At 30.9% G+C, this 24,213-nt stretch overlaps 1 protein-coding gene across 5 annotated transcripts in view; it reads left to right on the plus strand.

The window, feature by feature from the left end:
• Positions 1-11,105, plus strand: part of LOC143053460 (neuralized-like protein 4) — a 35,351-nt gene extending 24,246 nt beyond the window's left edge. For 2 of the 5 annotated variants that reach the window (XM_076226256.1, XM_076226257.1), the window contains 5 exons: positions 525-600; positions 5,125-5,291; positions 8,739-8,798; positions 9,739-9,815; positions 10,569-11,105. In XM_076226256.1, the coding sequence (XP_076082371.1) occupies positions 525-600; positions 5,125-5,291; positions 8,739-8,798; positions 9,739-9,815; positions 10,569-10,766 (578 nt within the window). In that variant the 3' untranslated portion in view covers positions 10,767-11,105. Of the gene's footprint in view, positions 1-524; positions 601-5,124; positions 5,292-8,738; positions 8,799-9,735; positions 9,816-10,568 lie in introns of all 5 variants that reach the window. The other 3 variants (XM_076226255.1, XM_076226258.1, XM_076226259.1) reach the window with 3 other exon arrangements.
• The last annotated feature ends 13,108 nt before the right edge of the window (positions 11,106-24,213 follow it).

The following is a 24,213-nucleotide window of genomic DNA, read 5'->3' on the forward strand; positions in this document are numbered from 1 at the left end:
TTATTATTCCGTTGGTTTTCATTTAAGTAGTCTACTTTAACTTTCTTAATCACATTACAGCTCGTTTAGCAGTACCATGAAATACATTGATGATGAGTTTATAGATTCTTTACCATCATTTGAATGAACAGTTTTAGTTAAAATAACAAGTGAATTAAATAAACGAATATTACAAACAACTGACATTAAGTGATGTCAAGAACCGTTATCATGCAGACTGAAAATGTGTGTACAATACAACGTCACAGATTCCTATCAATTGTTGAAACTAGCCATGTAATTTCTGATTTTGAATTCATATAACGTTTTTAAAAATAATTCAATAAAACATATATTACACCAAAACAAACGCTATTTTAAAATAAGATAATTAAATTAATTTCCTAATGAATTTTCATGGGTACCAATAATTCAAAACATATCAGTCCACATAGCTTAGAACTATGTATATCTTATAGTAATCTACAAATGCAAACATTATTAAATATTACAAATGTTAGATCAGTTTTATGATCTATTGGCAGGTGTGACGACGAATATACCATCTGATCTAACGGACATTTACATGGGATTGAAGTCGAAAGAAAGCTGGATGTTATTGTAAGTTCATGTTTTAAGGAAAGAATGAGTCTTTTCTACACGTTTTTCTGATTTCAAATTACTTTTACCAATCTTGCCTTAAAATAGTCTATTGATGCAAAACATGTAGATATGTTTCAATCACTTTTTGAACATACCGCTTGGAACAACACCTGAAATATATAAAAGTCAAGGCAAAACACAAGCATACTTTTAAGTAAATATTCACCAGATTTCATAGACTTCATGAAATGATACCCGATGTGATGACAGCGTTTCAATGTATATGTGGTGCATCAATACAAGGTAATATTTAGTGAAGCGAGGAAAAAAATCAAGTTTTCAAATTACTGTTATTTAGATCTATCAAATCAAACTAAATATGAAACACCTTTTATACAAATATTGGGTATCGCCAGTGCAAAACGTTGTTGATGAAGGTAAAGTTAAGTTGCTTTTAAATTTTCGTAATTTGGGTTTTCAAACAAGCTCAAACGTTCGCCAGCGTTTAAATATTATAATAACATCGAATGTAGACATTTGAATATGAATAAAATAATTGGTGATTTTGAAATTTAAAGCAACTGATTGTCAACCTTTTGTTGTTTTTTTTTGGACTAAGATGAAACAAATCAGGTTTTTAACCAGTTGTTCACATCTTATACGAAGTGGTGTTCTCTTTGACAAACATGTAGAAAACAACTTGTCTCGTCATAGCTTCAATGTAAAAAGTAAATAAACCAACATACAAAGTTTAAACGACAATTTAAAACTGAAAGTCCTTGAACAAAAGGCAAAATCAAAGTTCAAATATCAAATAAATGGAAAACACTTGTTATAAGCCTTACTTGGCACAGGCGTTTCTTTGTCTGTGTCAGTGTTGCAAATTTAGACTTACAGCTTGCTTTGTTCTCACTTGTATAACAGCCACATAACATTCCATTATATTGACATCAATATAAAATCAAAACAAACAGAAATATAGGTAAAAATGTCAAACTATTAGGGACTGGAGTCAACACTGTGTTAAAATTTTAAGTAAATATTCACCAGATTTCATGGACTTTATGAAATGATACTCGATGTGATGACAGCGTTTCAATGTGTATGTGGTGCATCAATATAAGGTAATATTAAGTGAAGCGAGGAAAACAAAAATCAAGTTATCCAATTACCGTTATCTAGAAAATTGAGAAAGGAAATGGGGAATGTGTCAAAGCGACAACATCCCGACCATAGAGATCTATCAAATCAAACTAAATATGAAACACCTTTTATACAAATATTGGTGATCGCCAGTGCAAAACGTTGTTGATGAAGGTAAAGTTATGTTGCTTTTAAATTTTCACAATTTGGGCTTTCAAACAAGTTCAAACGTTCGCTAGCGTTGAAATATTATAGTAACATCGAATGTAGACATTTGAATAGGAATAAATAATAGAAAAAAATGTCAAACTATTAGGGATTGGAGTCAACACGGTCTTAAAATCTTAAAATAAAAAATAACAAGCTATGTCAACAACAAAAATAAATCTCGGCTGTTGTCTGCTCTATGGTCGGGTTTTTGTCGTTTTGACACATTCCCCATTTCCTTTCTCCATTTTACTCTATATACAAATCACATAAGGTGTTGTTATACTAATCGAATATTGCTTTATATGTCATTGATTGAGTTGTTATGTATTTAATTACAAACTTTTTCATTTTTATATGACTAAAATAATTCTATATAACCCGTGAACAATCCTTTTCTTTTTGTATTTAAGAAACATTTAAAAAGAAACACATTCATATCAGATATGCCACTGTATATTTTGTCAAGTGATGTCTCAGTTGGGGTCTCAGGATGAGAAACATGTTTTCCTCTTGTATTTTTTTTGATAAAACTCTTAGCACTTGATCTCTTTTGCTAATCGTGTGACAATTAAACTCTGATGAATAGTTGTTTCATTAATAATATAACTGAAAATGGTCAAGTAAAGAAAGTAGTAAATTCCTACTAACCTGATACTGTTATAACTGTAATAAACGATAATAAGGGAAAACCAGGATACAAAACAATATAGCATTATACGTAAGATTAAATACTTCATGAATCACACTACAATATGTGTACTTTAAACACCTGGATAACATGAATAACAATGTAGTGTGTCGGCGAGTAATTTCGATAGGCCAAATGATCGACGATGGTCATTAATGTATACTTGATATCTGTTGTTGGATGTATAAGGTTGCAAGATTGAAAGAAACTGATATTTGATTATATTCCTAGTTTTTGGTGGGAATCGCGTTGCTTATTCGTTAGTTTTCTATGTTATGTAATGCGTTATATTGTTTGTCTGTTTGTCTTCTTTTATTTTTTAGCCAGGCGTTGTCAGTGTATTCTTGATTGATGAGTTTGACTGTCCCTATGTTGTCTTTCGTCCCTCTTTGATAATTAGTAATATATATTTAACTGTGTTGGGTATGACATCATATCTTTCTTTTTATCGAAACCGTATACTTCTAGTATTATAATGTATGCCTAAGTAGAATATCTGCTGTATTATTCAGCACATATATGTTTTTTTTAAAAGCATAAAACATGCCTAACATCTACTAACAAACAACCTTTTACTGTTATAGTTATTAAATGTTGAGTGAGGGTTTTGTTTTCTGTTTTACAAAAATGGCATTCACCATTATTGGATTTGACTATTCTAAATTTTTTTTACACCGAGAAGATAATTTTATAAGTTTCCAGCTAATTTGATTTGCTTTCTTAGAGGACATTTATCTAAATGTCTCCATATCTTTTTTTCGAGGTAGTTCCGAATTATACTGAATATTCTATTTATTTGGACCTATATCTTGTTGTTACGAATATTGGATAATTGTCAAAGACAGGTAATATATGATCTACTTATTTATATTGTGCAGTAAATTGCTAAAGTACTTTTAATGTAATAACCATTTTTTGTCGTTCCGGATGCAGGTTGAGGTTTTTTATTTTAACTTTGAACGATTGTAGAATAAGTCATTTCAATCTTGTCAATTCTGAAATCCAGTTTGTTTTTATCTTCAATTATATTGTTTATAAAGTGGTTTATTTTCTTATGTTTTTGTTTTACATCCCTATAAATTTAATTGCATGCATTTTACTTTTCCGAAATTAGTGAAGAAAAAAAAATATTCTGTTGTATTGAATTTTATATTTTCGAATAATTGTTGGTTAAGAATATCGTTTCTATTTATTGGACTTAATTAAAAAGATGAAACGTGCGTCTGGCGAAATAAATGATAAGTTTGGTATCCTTTGTAATCATATTGCACGGTTAAATTGAATCAAGATACAATTTTTGGAAATTTTCTATTCGCCATCATCGGAAACCTATACCTTTTTCTATCAACATATCACATAATATTTGATATCAAGTGTATTTAACCACTATTCGGCTATTATGTTGCAGATATCGGTTGATGATCCTAAAAACTTTGTCTAACTTTTGATTTGTTTAGATTTAGAGTCGATGTTTATCAGACTCGACTCTTCCTTTACTGACCCGCATCAGTTGATCCTTTTAATTAAAATATTTTGTTCTCTCCCTACACATTTTTACATGATGTTGTTTATTTCTTTCTTATCTTTCAGGTATTCCTCGCACTTAGATTCCAATTCTTACCGTCGATACAACCAATGATTTTGATATTAAGACCCAGCCCTTGAATGTAATATCACGAGATTTCAAAACCTCACAAGACGCATTAATGTTCCTTATTGTTCTTACTATAGAGCTTATATATTAACAATGTATCCATAAATGACTCCCAATGCTGTAATTGGGTTATTTGACTACATTTTGTTGTTAAATATTGGTGTTAGATTTCTTCAACAACCAAAAACATGTACACAAAGTTAAGACTTTTCACATTACCCAGACCAACTTATAGATACATTTCAATTTGTTATAACAATATTCCTTGTACTAATCGAAACAATATACGTGTGTATGGGTTGCTTTGATATTATTTTAGACTTTGCAAGTATTGTATTTCTAAGCTCCAGTAGCATATTTATATCATTTAAAAACTGAGAATGTCATACAATTGCAAGCTAGTGTTATTGAGTATTTAAGTAATAGAGTATTACATAACACCGTACTGACTATATATGACATACTTGCTGCTTTCTATTAAGCAGTAAACAATGAAGAAAAATACAAAAACTTATAAGTTAGCAAAGTTTCTTAATGAGACAATATTTGCCTTTGAAATCGAAATACTATTTAAGGACCTTGCTTATATTAAGTAGCACATTACTTCATTAATCACAGATACATGTAAATGTCGTATAATAAAACAATGAAAACATTATTTGGAAAACGTCAAACAATTCCATTTGTGGAGATAGAGATTATTTTGTGTCACCCAATCTAAGCTACATTGATAATTCCAAAGATTACATGTCTGAAATCACTTTAAGTAAGGATTACCCTAAAGAAGTTACCGGGTAAGAAAATATAAATAAAAAGATACCTTCATTGTTTACACTTTATCTTTTAGTGGTAATTTGTTATACCAAAATGGAGAGTGTATTGGTTCATATTCCTTAAATACAAATAAAGTACAAGTCGATGATAAACTTGGTATAATGAAAGCGTCAGACAGTACCCTACACTTTTACTTGAATGGTATCGACCATGGTAAAGCTTTTTCTTATGTACCTGAAGGTAAGACAACTATATGGATATAATACAGTAGCATTAAATAGTAACTGTTACTATACTTTATTTCAGTTACCGATTGTTATATGTTTTATTATATTATATGACGAAACCGCACAAGAAACCAAATGTGATCATGTTTGTTATAACAGTGATAGAGCAGCGTTTAAATATTTCTGTGTTATTTGAGGACTTTTACTTAGCCATTATTTTATGTTATGTCCTTTTCGTAATAGTAATGAGCATAGAATAGTAACGAAACACGCTATATTTTCTGCTACTTTATGGAGTTATTCAACAAAACAGTGTATCAGATGATTATGAATAGAACTTAATAGAAAAGCTTAAACACATATGTGTGTTTATACATATATGTATACATACACATTTTGTTATAATGCATTATAGCAAACTCAAAATGTTTTGCTTTAGCTTGACTTGCCCAACAGACAAGTAAAATGATCTTATTAGTTCGTAAAGCATTGTCTTTCTGTTTTTCGTTGACAGTATATTTGGCCACTCTTGTCTGTCTTATCATGCACCTGGTTTATTACCAAAACAATCGAAAATTTAAAAAAAGTACAGGTTATATGCAGGGACTGTCGAAATCAAATATTTGTATGAGAACCATTAAGATCATAGATTTGTAATTGATTTGTTAGCTTATTATTAGCAGTAGAAGAGCGAGACGAAATATGACAGAGGGATAGTCAAATTTGTAGATTGAAAAAAAAAAACTGACAACACCTTGGCTAAAAATAAAAAGATAAACAGACAAATAATAGTACAGAAAACACAATATAGAAAACTAAAGACTAAGCAAAACGAACCCTACCAAAAAAAAATGGGGTTGATCTCAAGTGCTCTGGAAGGGTCAGCAGATTCTTCCCCAAATGTGGCACCCGTCGTGTTGCTTCAGTTATTACAAATCCGGGAAATATTCTAATTCGGTTGGTCACATTCGTGAAAATGGAAGTCGCGACATAAGGAAGATATCCGATGTCATCTGTAAAATAGCTATTTTATAACGGTCAACCAAATCGTAATGGCGTCCGTAACATTAACGAAGGGATGATTTCAACTTCACCATTTGAAACTCTTAGTTTAGTTGCTTCCTTGTGAGCAGCAATTTCTATCAAGGAAATCATTAAAGGAAAATATTAGCTTACTTTAGACAAGGGAAAACTTTGATAGATCAACATCATTAGCATTTCACAATCTTTATGCACATATAATGAAGTATAAACGAAAATAAGTCAAGTTTCCATAGTTGTCAATATACTTATAAAAGGAATTGTCACTCATATTTGTGCTTTATGACAAACATTAATAAAAAAACCGAAATTTGCACAACATAGAGCTACATTGTAAAAGACATCGACAAGACAAAATCTAGAAAGAAATCCAACTGGCCGAAATTGTACCTCTATTTACTACAAACGGTACTGCTCTTGGTGTTGACCATTTTAACGTGGTATGGAAAAAAGTGAAATAAAAAAAAATACTGAACTCCGCGAAAAATTCAAAACGGATGGATAGCAAACGTGATAGTGTTAAGGAAGATTATAGCCATACATTGCAGTCCAGTCTATAACGATGAAGTCTATTTTTGGAGGTGACTTTGTTCACTGATAGAAACACAGGGTCATGATAACTCTTACTTCTTATTTGTCTGGTTTGATAAAACAATATATAAAGTATGGATTACATCATATATGATGGAATTCATTAACGCGCTTTATAAAATAGAGCAGTGCTACATAAAAGTACAGTGTAGTTTATCGAATTTGTGCAACTGTTGATATTCAATTTCATTGATATTTTTTATCATTACCTTGCCAATAGTATTACCAGCCGAGTAGCTTAGTGTACTCTTTTTGTGGTGCTACATTTTTTTTGCCAGCATGGTTAACCACCCCATTATCGATATGTGCCTTTTCAAAGTCAGCAGTCTGTATTTAAATATTTTTAATTGTTGGCTCTTGTAATATTGTGATTAATTAGTTTTTTAAATATCAATCATGATGTTGAACATTAGTTGCTCTCATTTTGCCATACTTCAACCTTGTTTATGCTCTTTTCTGGAAAGCATTATGCATGTTTTGTCTAGTTTTCAAACACGCCATTATTTTTATTTTATTTTATATTTTCTCGTTTATTGATGCAGTATTAATTATTCAAATCAGTGTTGATTTAAACATATTCCTTTTAAACGATTGAACGCTGTTCTGATTCGATATTTCTTTTAAAAATTGAAGGATATGTTACGATCGCCATTTGCCGTACTGCCCACTGAAGTTCAAATTAACGGAATGTTCGCTACTATTGGCAACCTTACGACCCTCACCAATGAAAAACAGACTTATGATCGGCTGAAAAAGACCCCCAAAACATGAAATATGAAACCATTCAAATGCGAAAACCAACGTTCTAATATATATTCTTTTAACGAAAAACAAGAATGGCAGACATGAACAAACGACAACTACTGAACACAAAATTATTGACTAAGGACAACTACATACAAAATGTGGCAGAGTGAAACATGTTCGTTGCCGCTAAACCCTCCCCTAATTAGGGATAGTAATGGATCAGTGCTACGAAAGAACATACTGTAAAAAAATACTTTAAAAGGCTTAACCCATCAGATGGGTTCGAAAAGGTACATGTACATAATGAATTGGACAAAAACAAAGGGAGGGCATGAAGAGATGCTTAAACATCCAGACAAAAAAAATGGTCTTTAGATTGCAAACGGCTTCACTGTTTTTACATGAACAATTGTCCCTTAGACGATACAATTACCTCGTAACATCTCACTTGTAGCACTAGTAGCACGATTTCAGTCTGAAATGGTCAAGTTGGTCTGATCATATCTTAATTCACTGGATTTACTGCTAGAGAAAATCGTAAGTCTTGACATTTTTTCTAGCGGTAAATCTAGTCGATTAATATATGATCAGACCACAATGACCGTGTCAGACTGAAATCATGCTACTAGTGTCTAGTAGACTATATGTTGTCGTGTTAGATTTAAAGTACTCCATAGACTGGTGAAATACTCCATGTTGTGCATTTGATATCACATATTTCGACAATTATCAGCGAGTTCAAAGAATTGCAATTTCAAAACCTTATACACCAGCTAATGAGCTGATATGAAAAGTTAACACAACATATATTGTGTAAGCTGTGGAATTGTCACAGAAATAGACATCGACCTGAACATGTAAAATGATACATGTATATGTTCCTGTATGTCTTAAGTTTCCGATAGTATCATTAGCCAACAAACACATCAAGATATTTGATAACGACATGTTAAAACTTATATTTGTTAAGTTGTTTTTTTTTTGTTGTTTGCTCCAATTAAAATCAGGAATACAATTGATGTAATAATATGTTCTCCTCCTGCATTAAAATGCCAATAAGTTTTATTACTTTACATTTCAGTTGTTTATGGTGTCGTTGACGTTCATGCAAAGTGTTGTCAAGTTTCTATCGTTAACCAAGGTAAGCTATGCCTTAATTTCGTACAAATCTCTGTCAAAAATTAACCGACAGATATGTCTGTCGAACACTGGTTGACTTATATATGAAAAAAAAATATAGTGTAACAAAACCTAATTAGAGAAAATACTAGCAACTCAAATGATTCTTGCCAGTGATTTCTCTGACCTATCTTTGAAACACACTGCATTCAACATTTAAAGAATCGTGTGTTTTCTTTGCAGTTCACACACACCACTTGTATAAGATTGAGCAAGTTTTGGAAGCTAAAATATATGTCCTTAAAAACGTGTGCTACTAGTAATGGAAAATTATTTTATATTTGTTATAAACAAACTACCTTTCATGGATTTTATCATATTGAGGCGCTATATCAATAAAACAGTCCTTTATGCCAGTTAAAACTCTGAACATATTTTTTTACATTTATCCTTGTGTTTTTACTACAAAAAATACATATCCATGGCTTACTAAATACATGTAACTTGTTTATTATAATCAGTCAAAGTTGCAATTGGTGTTCTATGTATACACTGAATGGTAAAAAGCAATGCTATAGCAATAACTTAAAAGTTCATCTGTATGACCTAACTGTTACATATCAGTTTAACTTCTGATCTTGTATTTTGCAACATCTCGTGTTTACGGGACGTTGAGTGTTTCGATATGCAAAATAATTTACAGAAATCAACGTTTTATTGTATTGTCTATACATAATTGTGTTCCAGTCCTAATGATTACATATGATGCCATATCAAACAATGTCTTTAACAAAAATCTGGTTGACCATTAGACGTTTATTTTCATCATAGCAAGACATTTGAAAAAACAAAATAAAACAATAGTCGACATATAAATTAATGCCAATACTAAAAGTCAATATATTAAATAACTGAAACGAGCAGCAATTAATATCATAATTAGAAATACTTTCTTTCAGCAGACACTACAACAGAAGCTGGAGCACAGTTGGCAATCAAAAAGACACAGAACTTTAGCCTACAACCAACAGATTGGAATGTATGTATAAATATTACCATTTTTGTAAGATTTTTTCAAAATGTACAAATATAATCATATTGTATTCGGTAAATGTACAATAGTGCATTTTGTCCTTAAACAATCGGGACTTAAAAAACAACTAGAATTGAAATTATATAGGACACTATTTTCTACCGTGGTGCATTAATCACGATTATAAACCTTTCCCATTAAATTTTAAAGGATGATTTTGTTGTAGCTTGCGATATAAAAAGAATACGATAAGCAATGTGTAATGCACAGGTATATTATAGCTGTGTGATCTCAGCCTTTCGTTAAATAAATAAGATTACCATTAAATATATTTCTTGGAATTACTCACAGTGCGTTGAGGTTTATGTTTTTTTTAGGACGATCTTGCTGTGAGGACTTGCAATTTAAAGCTTTAAAATAATTGATATTTATATGGACAAGGGTTTTATTGTGAAAAGAATTCAAACGTATTTACACTTGTACATTTGGGATAGATATGTAAGAGATTCAGAAAATAAAGCAATGTGTAGACGCACAGTTATAGTTTTGCATGCCAAATATCTAAATAGTTGGGATATCCTATGTTGCTGTTACTTCGTATTTTAAAACATATCAACTAGTATAAATTATATAGGGAGTGTGTACATGTACTTGACATTTTTTTATCTTGACATGTATTGGATACATTTTGTGTATCACCACTAAACCATATTGTGAAGACAAAAACTATACGTGTTTACATTGTTTTTTTTTCTTCAGGTTCAAACAGTTTGTGATTTTATAGATTCCATACCGGAGTGTGCGCCGTATGTTGAAAAATTCAGATCAGAGCGAATCAATGGGGCTGCTTTATTAGAATTAGACAAAAAGGACCTAAAGGATTTTTTTGAGATGCCTTTAGGATTAGCCGTCAACGTTTGTTCGCATTTGAAGAAGTATGAAGAAAAAAATAAATGATAAACATGTACATGATGCAGGCAATCTATGTTTTCTTAAATATCGTGGTTTGGGTTAAATCATGATTTGTTTTAAAGATAGAGTTACATACACATACAATTATACACAATTAATGTAAAACGTGTGTCGTCATGTTAAAATAAAATGTTAACACTTTACTTAATTTTTAGTATTTACTTAGTTCCGCATATTACATTATCTTATATACCTTTAAATGCACAAAACAATGTGATGTAAATTGATATGTTTTACTATATGCCTTTGTTAAACTTAGGTGATACCAGAATAAAATGATTTTTGCTATGGAAGAGTTAAGTACATATCCTGTAGTATGTCTTATCCAATATTTGTATTGTGTTGGGTACTTTTTGCAAACAAGTTATCCAGATTAAAATGGAAGAGAGCAAGCATCGAAACTATTATCATATAGTAATGCCACATTCAAATGTACCTGTCTCTGTTTCCAGTCAGTAACCTTAAATATAAATATAAATGGGTAAAAGATGCTCATTACTTTTGAATAATAAGCAAAAAGTAAAATCACAAAAAAACTGAATTTAGAGGAAAATCAATTCGGAAAGTCCAAAATCACATGGCAAAATCAAATAACAAAACACATCAAAAACGAATGGACAAGAACTGTCATATTCCTGACTTGGTACAGGCATTTTCAAATGTAGAAATGGTGGATTAAACCTGGTTTTATAGCGCTAACCCTCTCACTTTGATGACAGTCTCATCAAATTCCGTTATATTTACATTGATGCGTTAACTAAACAGACACAATAAATAAAATAGACAAATGTTTATTTGGCAAGACATGTTCAATACCTGCTGAGTTACACATTATAGTTAATACTAATTACAATTTGTAGTTGACTTTATAATGATAAGCAACTTTTATCTCAATGTTCCTTGTTTTCTGGTTATATGTACCTTAATGAATGACACGTTTACTGACTTATATTTCCTTAAATAACTCATTGATATCAATATAGTCGAATCCTTTGCGACAATCAAGATCTGAGTTGTTTAGATAGCTTGGTGTTATACCGTCAAATCATTCCGTGGAACATCGGGTTGCATACGATGAAGGGTAAACAAAAAAGTCATTGCAATAAAAAGTTTCTGGGTAAAACACATTGTTTCGGTGTTGCAATGTACAAATATTATTCTATTTTGGTGTTTCTTTGATACATCAACATTAGTTATTGTCATTTGGCATATTTTGTTTTTAGTACTGGACAGGATAAAACTCATGCTAAGTATTTTTCATTTTTTAAACAAAGATAACTTCTGCACATATTGTTGAAAATTACAATTCTTACAAAGACGAATAGAACAAAATCAATTGTAGCATTACACCTTATACGGGGAGTTGCACATGCTTTGCTACCTCAGGAATAGATGAACGTAGCTGTATTTGACAAAACTTTTAGATATTTTCGATCATCAATGCTCTTCAACTTTGTATTCTATTTGACCTTTTTAACATTTTATGATTCGAGCTTCACTGATGAGTCTTTTGCGCGTCTGGCGTAAATATATTGTTTTATCCTGGTATCTATGATGAGTTTATATGCACCCGCCTTTGGTCTTGTTATGAATCTCGTTGGTTCAAATTGCATGCTTTAAAAAGGGAAATTTTACCCAAAAAGTAAAAACAAAATCACAAAAGATCAAGCAAAAGTTTAGTTAATATCTTAATAACAATTCATAGATATACCAACCGCAGCTATTAATGATTGTATTTACAAACATAAACACGTCTCTCTTTTGTGAGTTTACTATTGTCATTGAAATTTGATAAAGCAATTTTATCTAAGCTTTTTCGACTTCACATTTCTTTATTGAGTGTTTTAACATATGCATTCAATGGTAAAAATGTTTGTGAAATATTTTGAATTTCTCATGCTTCAATCCAAACATATTTCAACCTAAGGTGTTATGAATAATGTGACAGAAACCAGTACTGCTAACATTAGATGTTTTGAAGCTTCATGATAGAATCAAAAATAAATTAAGGTGAAAGCTGTATATAATTGAAAAAAAAAACAATATCTGTTGCTTGGGAGTATGTATAATTGTATTAGATTTGTCAACAAGCCTGACTAAAAGCTGTTTGTGTTATTTGAAATAATCTTTTTTTTCTGAAATCAGAATCGTTGTCTCGATTATTTTCTTATTTTTTTTCTTGTCGCATTTATATTTCTTCATATATTTTTTTATATGTTTCACAATACCATGTATACAGAGCCGTGATGGCTACAGACATATTTTACTTCTGGCACGTATATCTATACAACAACTTGTTCTTTATTTCATGACGTAAATTGCATATGTAGGAATCTGGTCAATCGGAATGTTCACCAAAGTGTTATTTGGTAAAGCTTTTAAGTAGCATAATGATATCAGCAACCACTATATCCCAGATGGCTGAAAATGTAATGAAAGAGATTATTTTCACCCTTAACAAACAATATCAACAGAGATATATATTAACAGCCGTTAAACTGACCAAACAGAATGTTTCCCGTAAGAATACAATTGTTTAGAATGTGTCTAGGTAGATATTGTAATGCAGTGTTAATCTGCATTATTACTATGTTTATCTAATACTATGGTATTGCTCAAGTACAGATAGGAGTTATAATGCCGACTTCTTTGTGAACGAACAATGCATTGGACACAGTTTTTTTTAAACTCTGTTATTCAGGAAAAGGTTTAGTTCATGCATACTGATGAATATTATCCATCATATAAATATATTGCATTTACAATATGAAATGTATTCCGGCAAATATTTATCAATACTCAGCAAATATATTTATTCTATAGTCTAGGGTGCGAAAAAGATCCCTAGATTAAATGTGAATCGACGTAGACCGTTAAAAATGTAATTCTTTTAAGATGTATGAAACATACAATGAACCATAATCAGTGTCTTTTTGATTAAGGACACCATGGTTATATATGCCAATTAAGACTCGATCTTTTTGAGTTTCACATGCTAATATTAGTAGAATCAATACGGATTAAAATTCAAAGTTCGATGTTACATATAAAACAGTAACACATAACTTTTAATGTATACAAAATATATGTAACCCGCTGCAATATTCATTGTAAGTATAATTAGGAAAGGAAAACGTGTAATTATAGTTAAAAATTACGTTATAATTGAGCAAAAGATTTTAAAAAAAGAGTCTTCATCATTAACAAAATAAAAAGTAAGATATCTTCTAAGGTATACTTTGTAGTTCTAACCAAAACATTGTTACATTTCTTAAAATTTGTTAACCTTATTATGGGCCACACCAGCTATTCGGGTAAATTGTTACAGGTATGCACACATCAATTAAGAAGAAAGGATACTTTACCAAAACGAATAAAATAAAAACAGGAAATTGCCGAAGAGACAACAATCCGACCTAATTCTTTGAACTGGACGCCACAATTAAATCCGAAAGCAAAGCTACTTTTGTTTTTTTCAGATACATATCAATTAAAGTTATCTAAGGATATGTCTTTCAATGCAAAATTTTGAATATCATTTTATAATATTTTGCCTTGGATACTGTTTGAAACTGTCACCAACAATACAACACATCATTTTAAATTTGTTTGTGAAATATTCAGACTCATAATGCTTCAGATTTTTTTTACCTCCCAGTGAAATTAACTCGTTGACTAAGATGATGATATATTTTTTTATTTCAATTGAAATATTTCAATGCATGAACATTTTGTATTTGAATAAATCTGTCTGTCTGCCAACTATCACACAAGGGAGTCTAACCAACTAAGAAATGCTTAATCGTCTGTAGATTGATGTTTATATATGAAACGATGTGTAGTATTGATTTTACTTGGTTCAATGTTCAGTAGCAAGTATTTCATATATGCGCAGGTACTGAGACAGAAAATCAAATTATTCATTCACTGATTGTCTTCAAAAATAAACGATTGCGGGATGACGGACAGGAAGACTTCAAACGTATGAGTGTGAACTAGCTGTCAGTAGCTTAACGTACTCGCATATCCTTTCTTGCTAGTGTCTTTTTGTTGTTCTGGTGAACAAGTGATTCTTTCATTGTTGAAGACCCTCTAGCGACTATAAAGATGAACAGAAATAACAACGCTGACCATTGATAATTTGTATTTTTTGCTAAGCATTGACTTTGTGTGCGATTAGGTCCCGTGTACGTTTACTCCATATTCCTTTATTTTCTATAAAAGCGTCTGCCTTGACACGACTTAATACAAGTTAAACCCTTCAATGTAAGACACCAGTCTATGGCAATAAGAGTACCAGTTTGGTATTCTTTAATGTTAGAGTTCAATTCTTCACGAAGAAACGACTTATTTTTTTCTGTATTCAGTATAGCATCATATCTTCTTAAAATATTTTTTCGCACAATGTCTGGATATCAGTGGACATGAATCATTGCGAAATTAAACATTTACAAATTACAATAAACACTTAGAGTATAGCCATAAGGTAGGACAATAAATGAACAAAAGACAAATCCAGACAATGGGGTACAGATTAGACACATAAGTACAAACAAAAGACGATCAACATTGAAAACTAAAAGTAAATCAACAACATGCATGGATCACGCAAAACATTCAGGGGCGACACCGGACTAATGGGAGTTTGCTGCTTGCAAGAAATTCGCCGTGAAAACAATTATATATGAAGACAAGCTTTTGTTTCAACTTTTCTTTTACATTTCCAACATGAGGCTGTTACGGCCTCGGTCAATGTTCTTAAGCATCACATATTTTTCTTTCATTTTATTGTTAGCTTTCTTATTAAACTAAAGGAGAGGTTTTTAGCCAATTTAAACAGTACATTTATATTGGTCCTTATAAACTACGATAAGATTTTTTTTTAGTTCCACACATACAACTGAAAAAATCTTCGCCGATTTCAATCCTTTGTACACCACAATGCCTTCACTGAATTCATTTGAATATTCGTGGTGATCATGATAGTACATTGCATACTGCGTCTTCATTCACGTGCACAAATGATACGATTATTATTTTTGTTTTTGTTTCTATATAACGGGGACAATGTTCTCCGTTTATGATACGTAAATTCTGAATGACCAAACATTTAGCTACTGTGTAACTTTCTGTATCTTCGTTTTATAGCATGATAACACTAAAAGAGGAATATGCAACCCATTATAACTTTTTGTAATTATTGTAATGGATCAGCATTATGAGATCCTAATTATAAGTAACTACGACATTGAAAGAAATTAAAAGTGGTTACTTAATCATGTAAAAAGGGGCACATGTATTTTATTTTATCCGTATATGTTTCATAATGCGGTACATTATGTACACGATAATTATGTTGCTGCAGTATAATATTTCGACACAACAATTTGAAATTCACAAAATATTTATTAAATTCTTTTAAGCAAAGATTTGTAAACTATACATTGTCAAATCCTTTATGTTCGTAGTAACATAGTACATGTACATTTCATAGTCAGTCACCTGTGTCAATTCACGTGCAAACTACAAATGTTGTTGTATTTGAATCTTTCGGCCAATGAAATGAGACGTAACAAGTTGTTTGTTTGTGATACGCCAGCTTATCAATGAACTATCAAACGCTAAAATTGACTGCACGTATTATTTGTTTTGCTTTATATTGCTTTAACAATTAAATGTAAGTTTCAGAAACTTACACAAGTTTAATTTCGGCTTTGACTCCTTGGGTTATGTCGTTAACATTATAAGACAAACATCTACACATGTACCAATGTAAATGTTCAAAATTATATGATAACTATTGTTCTACCCCTATTGAGGAATTAACGATATATGCCACTGGACGTTAATCGATCAATTATTAATTCATCCATCTTATCCTTTTAGTTTTGTGATAATTTGCATATCCAATACATGAAACAACTGCAGATTTGCATTACAGTCAGAAGACCGGAATTATTGCACATATAAGAAAATTTCAATCACAACCCTACATTTTGATCCCCTCACAAAACGACACTTTATAAATTTCACGCAGCATCATTATGATGTTAAAAATGCTTTTATTTGTCCGGTTTTTTTTTGGTTTTTTTTCTTATTTATGTTGTATTCCATTTAGTCCTGCAATTTATTGATTGATTAATAGAAATATCGAAGCAATTCTTTAGTTTATCTAATAAAATATACAATTAATTTGATTTAGTTATTTGGATTCAATTAACCTAAATTGAAGGGTTCGAACAGATATATTGATGTAACTGTTTAAATAAATTGCATAGTATACAAATCCTTGTTCTAATATAAACAGTAATATATCAAATATAGTTAATAGTTATAGTTATAGTCAAAGCAACAATGCATATTGTTTCTTTTCCATTCTTTTAAAGGTCTTTCCATTCATTATAAGGAAAGACCTTACTGTATTTCTTCTGATTATTATTATTATTCTTTCCGCCAAACTTTAACGACATTTCCCCAAAAAAGTACGCGACATGTTAAAATGATATTAGGTATCTAGTTGACCAAAAACATTCTTGTGGTGAGGGCACGACCCCGTAACATTTCCTTTATAGCAGTTATCTCCCCTAACACCGACAACCTTGTCATCATTCTAACTCCGTAACCATAATAGGTTGAAAAAAACGAAGGTGAAATTTGTTCAGGAGCAGACCCTGGTTCTTCGTTACATTTAGATTAAAAAATTTCGACGACTCATTGGTACGGTTATGCCACTTTGAAAATTAACCTATGTTGGTTGGCCACTAAAACTCAGAAACCGTTAGTTGTAGCCACCTAGGGTCTTCACCAATGATCATCAATTAACGTGACCATAATAAGATCTATACAATTAGGTCAAAGTCAGATATCAAGGTCCCTAGCAACGACATAAAACACCTTAGCAACCATATATTTTTGAACTTAGAAGGCTATGAATAATATACAAATAAAATTGTTAATACTGGAAATGACATGTTTGTCCCTACCAACGACATATAAGTCCTTAGCAATCACCTATTTATTTAACTTGAAAAACGTTGAGTTGTATATATGATATTTTTAATACTGGAAGTAATATTTTTATCCTTAGGAATGTTTTTTGTCCTTAACAACCACTTTTTATGAACATACAAGTCCTTAGCAACCATATATTTTTGAACTAAAAAGGCTATCAATAAAAGAAAAAAGGAAAGACCTTTTAATTGTTCATGAACAACTGACTTTTTAATTTAATAATGTTTTTGTTCATCTTAATTTGGTAGGTAGACTTATATTAAATGCCCCAAACGTAAATATATGTCTTTTTTAAATGCATTAAAAGACGTAAGAGAATGTCGACTATGAGCCAGTCAAGGTCGTTAAACTTAAATCAACCTACCCATCGTTATGGCAGACTAAAATTTATTTCATATAAACAGAATACATGTTCATTTATTGCAAGTTTTTTTGTACGTCACGGTGCATGAGAGCACAATAATCCTTTTTACAGAATAGAAACCACAATTCACAATTTTCATATCTTGCTGCTTTTACACAATTAACGCCCGTTTCGCGTCAGTGACCGGTATTACAATTTGACACAGTTTTAAAAGTTCATTGAGCCGTTAATTCATTTACAATTTTGAGCAAGACCTAACTGTTTATTTAATTCAACGAATGTCAGCATTATCTTCGTTAATTTTATTATTGAACACAACATGGTTTTTATTACAAGCTTACCCATAAATCAATATACAGCTAGGGAATGTTTGTTGTTTATCGAAAATAGAAGATACATCGATTTAAACTATGTAAACAATGAATATTTTTTTGTGGAGTTACTTATATTTCCGTGTCTACATTTAATTTAAGAGTACACTATAGTAAAACAAAAAAGAGAAACGGAAATAAACAGGAATACATACAATTCCGTAAGTCATTGCAATGGACCATACGTTACTTACATGTCACGAGTTTTCATAGCACTTAGCAATTTTTAAAACGAATATATCAGATAAAGATCTACTGCATTTTGGGCAAATTAAAGATATGTTAAACATCTAACTATTTTATTTTTAACAGATTCATAAGTTTTGCATTTTTTAAACCTTGCACCAACATTTCAATGTTTTTTTTTTATTTAAATCCCTTATATGTCACGTGTATTGTTCATTCATTTGTTTAAATTATGAAGTATGTGACTTTACTAAGAATACACGCATTTAACTAAAGTCGATAAAGTTTGAAACAAATAAACAATAGATACATCGATGTTGTTTTGCTTGAGTGATTAACCTGTACAAAGCTCGGGTCTCAACACTGTTTAAAACGAATTAATACCAGTTTGAAATAGTTTAACGGGGCCGTGGCCTATTTGTTTGACGTAACTAACCACCGTCTTGAATTAAATTGAACGACTGCAAGCGAATCTATTTGACTGGCATTAAAATGATTTGATATGCATTTAAATAAATTAAAAATATTTGTTATTTTTTGTCAATCTTTTTCAAGTGACGATTAATCTTATTTAAATAGCATGAATGCGTTTTTGTCCGATCAAGTTAAATTCGGTTTACTATTGCTAACATGGCTAATATGTCTGTTTGATTCGCTCATCGATGCACATATAATGACATTTGATACGACTGTCATACAAGTGAGAGGTTTAGCGCTTTATAGCCAGGTTCAACCAACCATTTCCTACATTTGAAAATGTCTGTACCAAGTCAGGAATATAACAGTTGTTTTCATTCGGTTGATGTGTTTGACAATTTGATTTTGCCATTTTGTGATATTACTTTTTCCTATTTAACAATTCAAGATAGCGAAAGATTTGTTGAAGCATTTTGTTGAGATTTGATATACAATTACAGAGTTCACTTGTGTTAACATTTCTTTGTTTACGGATTTTAGTCAAATGATCAATCCAAGTCTGATCTGGCTGTAGTTTGACACTATAATGTAAGGTTTTGCAGGCATAATTGTTAATACCATCTCCTAGTACATGTAGTACTATCAAACTCTTACAATTCATCCCTTACACGAGACGAGAATAGAACACAGCACTGAAGTGAATGGACATCGTTTATCATAGATTTTCCTTCTAAGGTGATAGATTGCTATCCCGAACCGTTAAATGAGCATGCCGTTTACACGATTATCATTTGAAAGTTAGTCGCACAATTTAACATAATTAAAATATCAAATAATTAACATCGTACAGAATTCTTAATTGGTAACGAAAAGTTAATTTTGACACTACTATTTCACTGGTATTGTTTTGTTCAAACCGATATCTGATGTAACACTGCATTTGTAGTATACCAAAAGATGCAATCTTGTAAAATGTTTGAATAAATGAAGGTGACATGTTACAAAAACAAACATCATTGCCTAACTAATTGATTCAAAGGTTTTGAATTTTTGAATCCAAGACAAAATCAAAGCAATCGTATGTTTTTATATGCAAAAACAAAAAGACACAACATAAATCCAGTCTAAGAAACAGTACACCTACAGATAATAGAAATAATACTGAACATTAAAGATAAAACTGTAAAAGTTTATACATACGGTATTTCAGATCGAATTATTTGACAAAAAAAAAAGTATTGAAAAAAACATTGTAATAAAGACAAATGCAACTGTTACAGTATTTTAAGGAAAAAAATAATTATAAGCTCCGGCAGTCAATTACATCTGTATTGCTACTATTGGTGGACTAAACCCAAGACCAATAAAACAAATATAAACATACATTGACGTTCAACCATAAAGAGTCAATTGATACTTATTAGTAGAAAGTTTCAATTGTTTCCGTTTATGACACTTTTGAATAACCTTTTGAATTATATTAATACGTTTTATGTTAATGTTCAAAGGGTGTTGCTTTTTCGAAACATTACACATAGACATATATGACATTCAGATAAAAAACAGCAACACAAACACTGTTCCTATGCTTTTTAAGTGTTTTTTCTAGTTGCTGTTCATTCATTGATGTTGTGTCATTAATAAATACTACTTATCGTTTTTTTCTTTCTATTATACATCTGATATCATTAAAACTTTGGAGAAGTTTAAGTCAAAAATGCATATATGATCAAATTGATGCATATAATCAGTTTAGATGATCTACGTCAAAAAAGTTATACACCTTTTTTGGAACAAGACTAAATACGTAAGTTTGCAGTAAATTTGTCAGGTATTATTCATTCTTATTATCATAAAACGTGAGGACACTATTGAACATGGATACATAAGCCGTTAGCTTTCTCGTTTGAATTGTTTTCCATTGTCATGTTTGGACTTGTTAGCCCCCAAGGGTGACTGGAGAAACAAAATATGGTCATTTAGTCTTCCCTTGACCGGCATGAAAACGCTTGCCGAAGTGGGGCGTCCGTTTGGCTGTGCAGGATGTATTAAGTTTGCAGTCATGTCCGGTCAGAATGGGGGCGTTAAATCCTATGTCTCGTGTAAAAGATGGACGAACAGACAATAGTGAACATGGCACTAGATAGAAAACTAAAGACATAAACAACACGAACCCCACCGGAAACTAGGGATGAGCTCAGGTGCTCCGTGTAAAGAGAGTTCTACGCTTCTTGCACTTTAAGAACCCTTGCAACAACTCTTTGAGGGGTCTGTATGTGGTATGTTACAAGGCCAAATGTCTGTCCCTATCCATTGTACCTCATTTTCCAGTGGCAGTTCAAATTTTGACGACCATCCTTCCGAATGGCCTCTATTGTATGTATTGTTAACTTGTTCTAGTCCTGAATATGAATGAACTATTTGCCACTGGACGTTAAGCAACCAACAATCAATCAATAAATTTAGGCCTTTTATAGCTGACTATACAGTTAGGGCTTTACTCATTGTTGAAAATTGTAGAATGACCTATAGTTGTTAATTTCTGTGTGATTTTGGTCTCTTGTGGAAAGCTGTTTCATTTCAATCATATCACATCATCTTTTTTGACATATAGCACCTTCATTTATCGTTTTTTTGTTGTTGACAAAATGCATTGAAATGAATAAAGCCATTATTGTGTTGTTAAATATTCCCATTTACCTGAGAACTGCTCGTAGTTACACATTGGACATTAGTTATTATAAATGTATTGGCAAATGGTTTGACAATTAGATTTTATCGTTTCAATCCATACAATGCATTCTGGATTACTTAATGACGTGATATACATTGACAATGATTTCTATAAATGTTTAAAAAGCATTCGAAACAGGGAAAGATTTGAACGGCCATCTGTCATAACAACAAAACAAATCTTTAAGCTAGATGTGCATAAAATGAGACACAACTGGTAATGAAGGATTAAAACCTTCCCATAGTCATACAGATATCTATCTGTTTCAGAAGTATTGAATTTAAAAGTATTAAATTTATCATGATTGTGAACCACTTTCTGTGAATTACTTCCATTAGTTTGCGAATGAATATAATGCTTATTAAAACATCTTTTAAAAAAGCTTGGAGTAATAGAGATAGATATTATCTCGTCAACAATTAAGGGAACATATATTTATTCTAGTGAGCTTCCTCCGGGCATGCTTGGAGAATGCTCCGAGCATTGTCGAGAAGCTAATATCGTTAATACACCATTACACTCCCATTAATGTCAATCAAATAGAAGAGTTTATAGTTAAGAGCTTGTATGAGCTTTTTGTGAGCCTTTTGTACGCCTGTAATAATAAAGTTTTACTATCTTGCCCTAGAAAATTAGTTAATGGATACAAAAATAGATACATTAAAACTTGAGGTTAAACAGTTGAGGGACATTTCATTAACATGAGATCGAAAAGCTCTCACTAGAATAAATATATGTTCCCTAAATAGAAGACAATAATTCACCCAGACAACTTGTTCTAATGTCATAATATGCACACGATACAAAACATATACATTTCAATTAAAACGTAAAGTATTGTTACAAAATCAGCGTATATATGTCTCACAACTATATCTTTTGTACATGTCTGTTCTTAACATTTGACAATAATTTAATAGGTGTACATCAAACACAAAAAAAAAAATATATGAGACTTCTGTTTGTTTTTCGCCTTTGTCTTTTTTGCCCTTTTCTTTTGAAAAATCATTCAATGTGCCATTTAGCCTTTGTAGATGAATATTAATATGTTAAATAGAAGCTGTTAAGTGAAAACTCTAATAAAAGTAGTTGGTCGCTTCTCTGATAAAATAACTGTTGACACATATATTAGAAATAACCTGAAAAAGACGCCAACATGTTATACCTTTAAAATTACCTTATATATAGATATCGATAACACTATTTCTTTTTATTACACTTTTTGTCCGATGCATAATCCCACATTCATAATATACATTTTCAAAAGTTTACAATATGCATCAGTTGTTTAATATTTAAGAAATGTCAAAATAATTCGTGAGATATAAATATATTAAATAAGCTATTGTTAACACAGATGACAGGTTATATTTGTAAACACACATATGATTGGATACTTAATTTTGTGTAAATGTTTTCGTTGTTTACAATATCACGGTTTAATAAGAAAGCACCTGTCAACATAAGAATTGTTAACGCAGAGTAAATAGTAAAAATATGATGTGCACTTTTAAGTTAGCTAATTGCTAGATATTTTAAGAAATTTTACACCGTCGGTTTATCGATACTTGTACATATTTGAAATACATTATTCGCTTGTTTGTGTTTTACGCCAACCTTTGCTTGGACTATTTATATATATGTAAATAAAGCTTAAATACAAGCAAAAACACAACACATCTATTTGAAGACTTTGCCGGCGTACTGTAAAAATAAATGGACTTTGTAACTGCATTATAAGTTTTTAATGTTATACATGAAATGAAAAAAATAAAAAAAAAATACATGAATTTACTTAAACATTCTTTTAATGATATGTTATCTAGCGCGAATTAAAATGTTCAATGCATAAGTTTGTGTAACGTTTTAAAATGTTAATGTCTGGTCAATGTTAGTTTATAACAGTGTTTGATATTTGTCCAGCTGTGCACAAACATATATAGCGTATTACTAAATACTTTTGTCAGCGCTAATCACTCTTGAACTGAATCATCTACAACGATAGATTTACCAAGCATGACTATGATTGATAAAATTGTGTATGCTAGCTATATATATATATATATATATATATATATATATGTAGTATATATATATATATATATATATGTAGCAGTAAAAAAGTTTATATTGTGTAATTACATATTTACGAAGAATTGAAATTGACAGACGAAACACGATAATGCCCTCAAAATGAGCAAACATATCTGCGTATTGCAAGCTGTAAAAATCTCCAAAATGTAAAAAATGAGAAAAATAGTACACTAGTAATGCATTATCTATTTAAAATACTTGTTAAATTGTCATACAGGTAACCGTGACTTGTTTATTAGTTACACCTTTTTCCTT

The sequence above is a fragment of the Mytilus galloprovincialis genome, chromosome 12, assembly GCF_965363235.1.
Source record: "Mytilus galloprovincialis chromosome 12, xbMytGall1.hap1.1, whole genome shotgun sequence".
NCBI classification, from domain to species: Eukaryota; Metazoa; Mollusca; class Bivalvia; order Mytilida; family Mytilidae; genus Mytilus; species Mytilus galloprovincialis.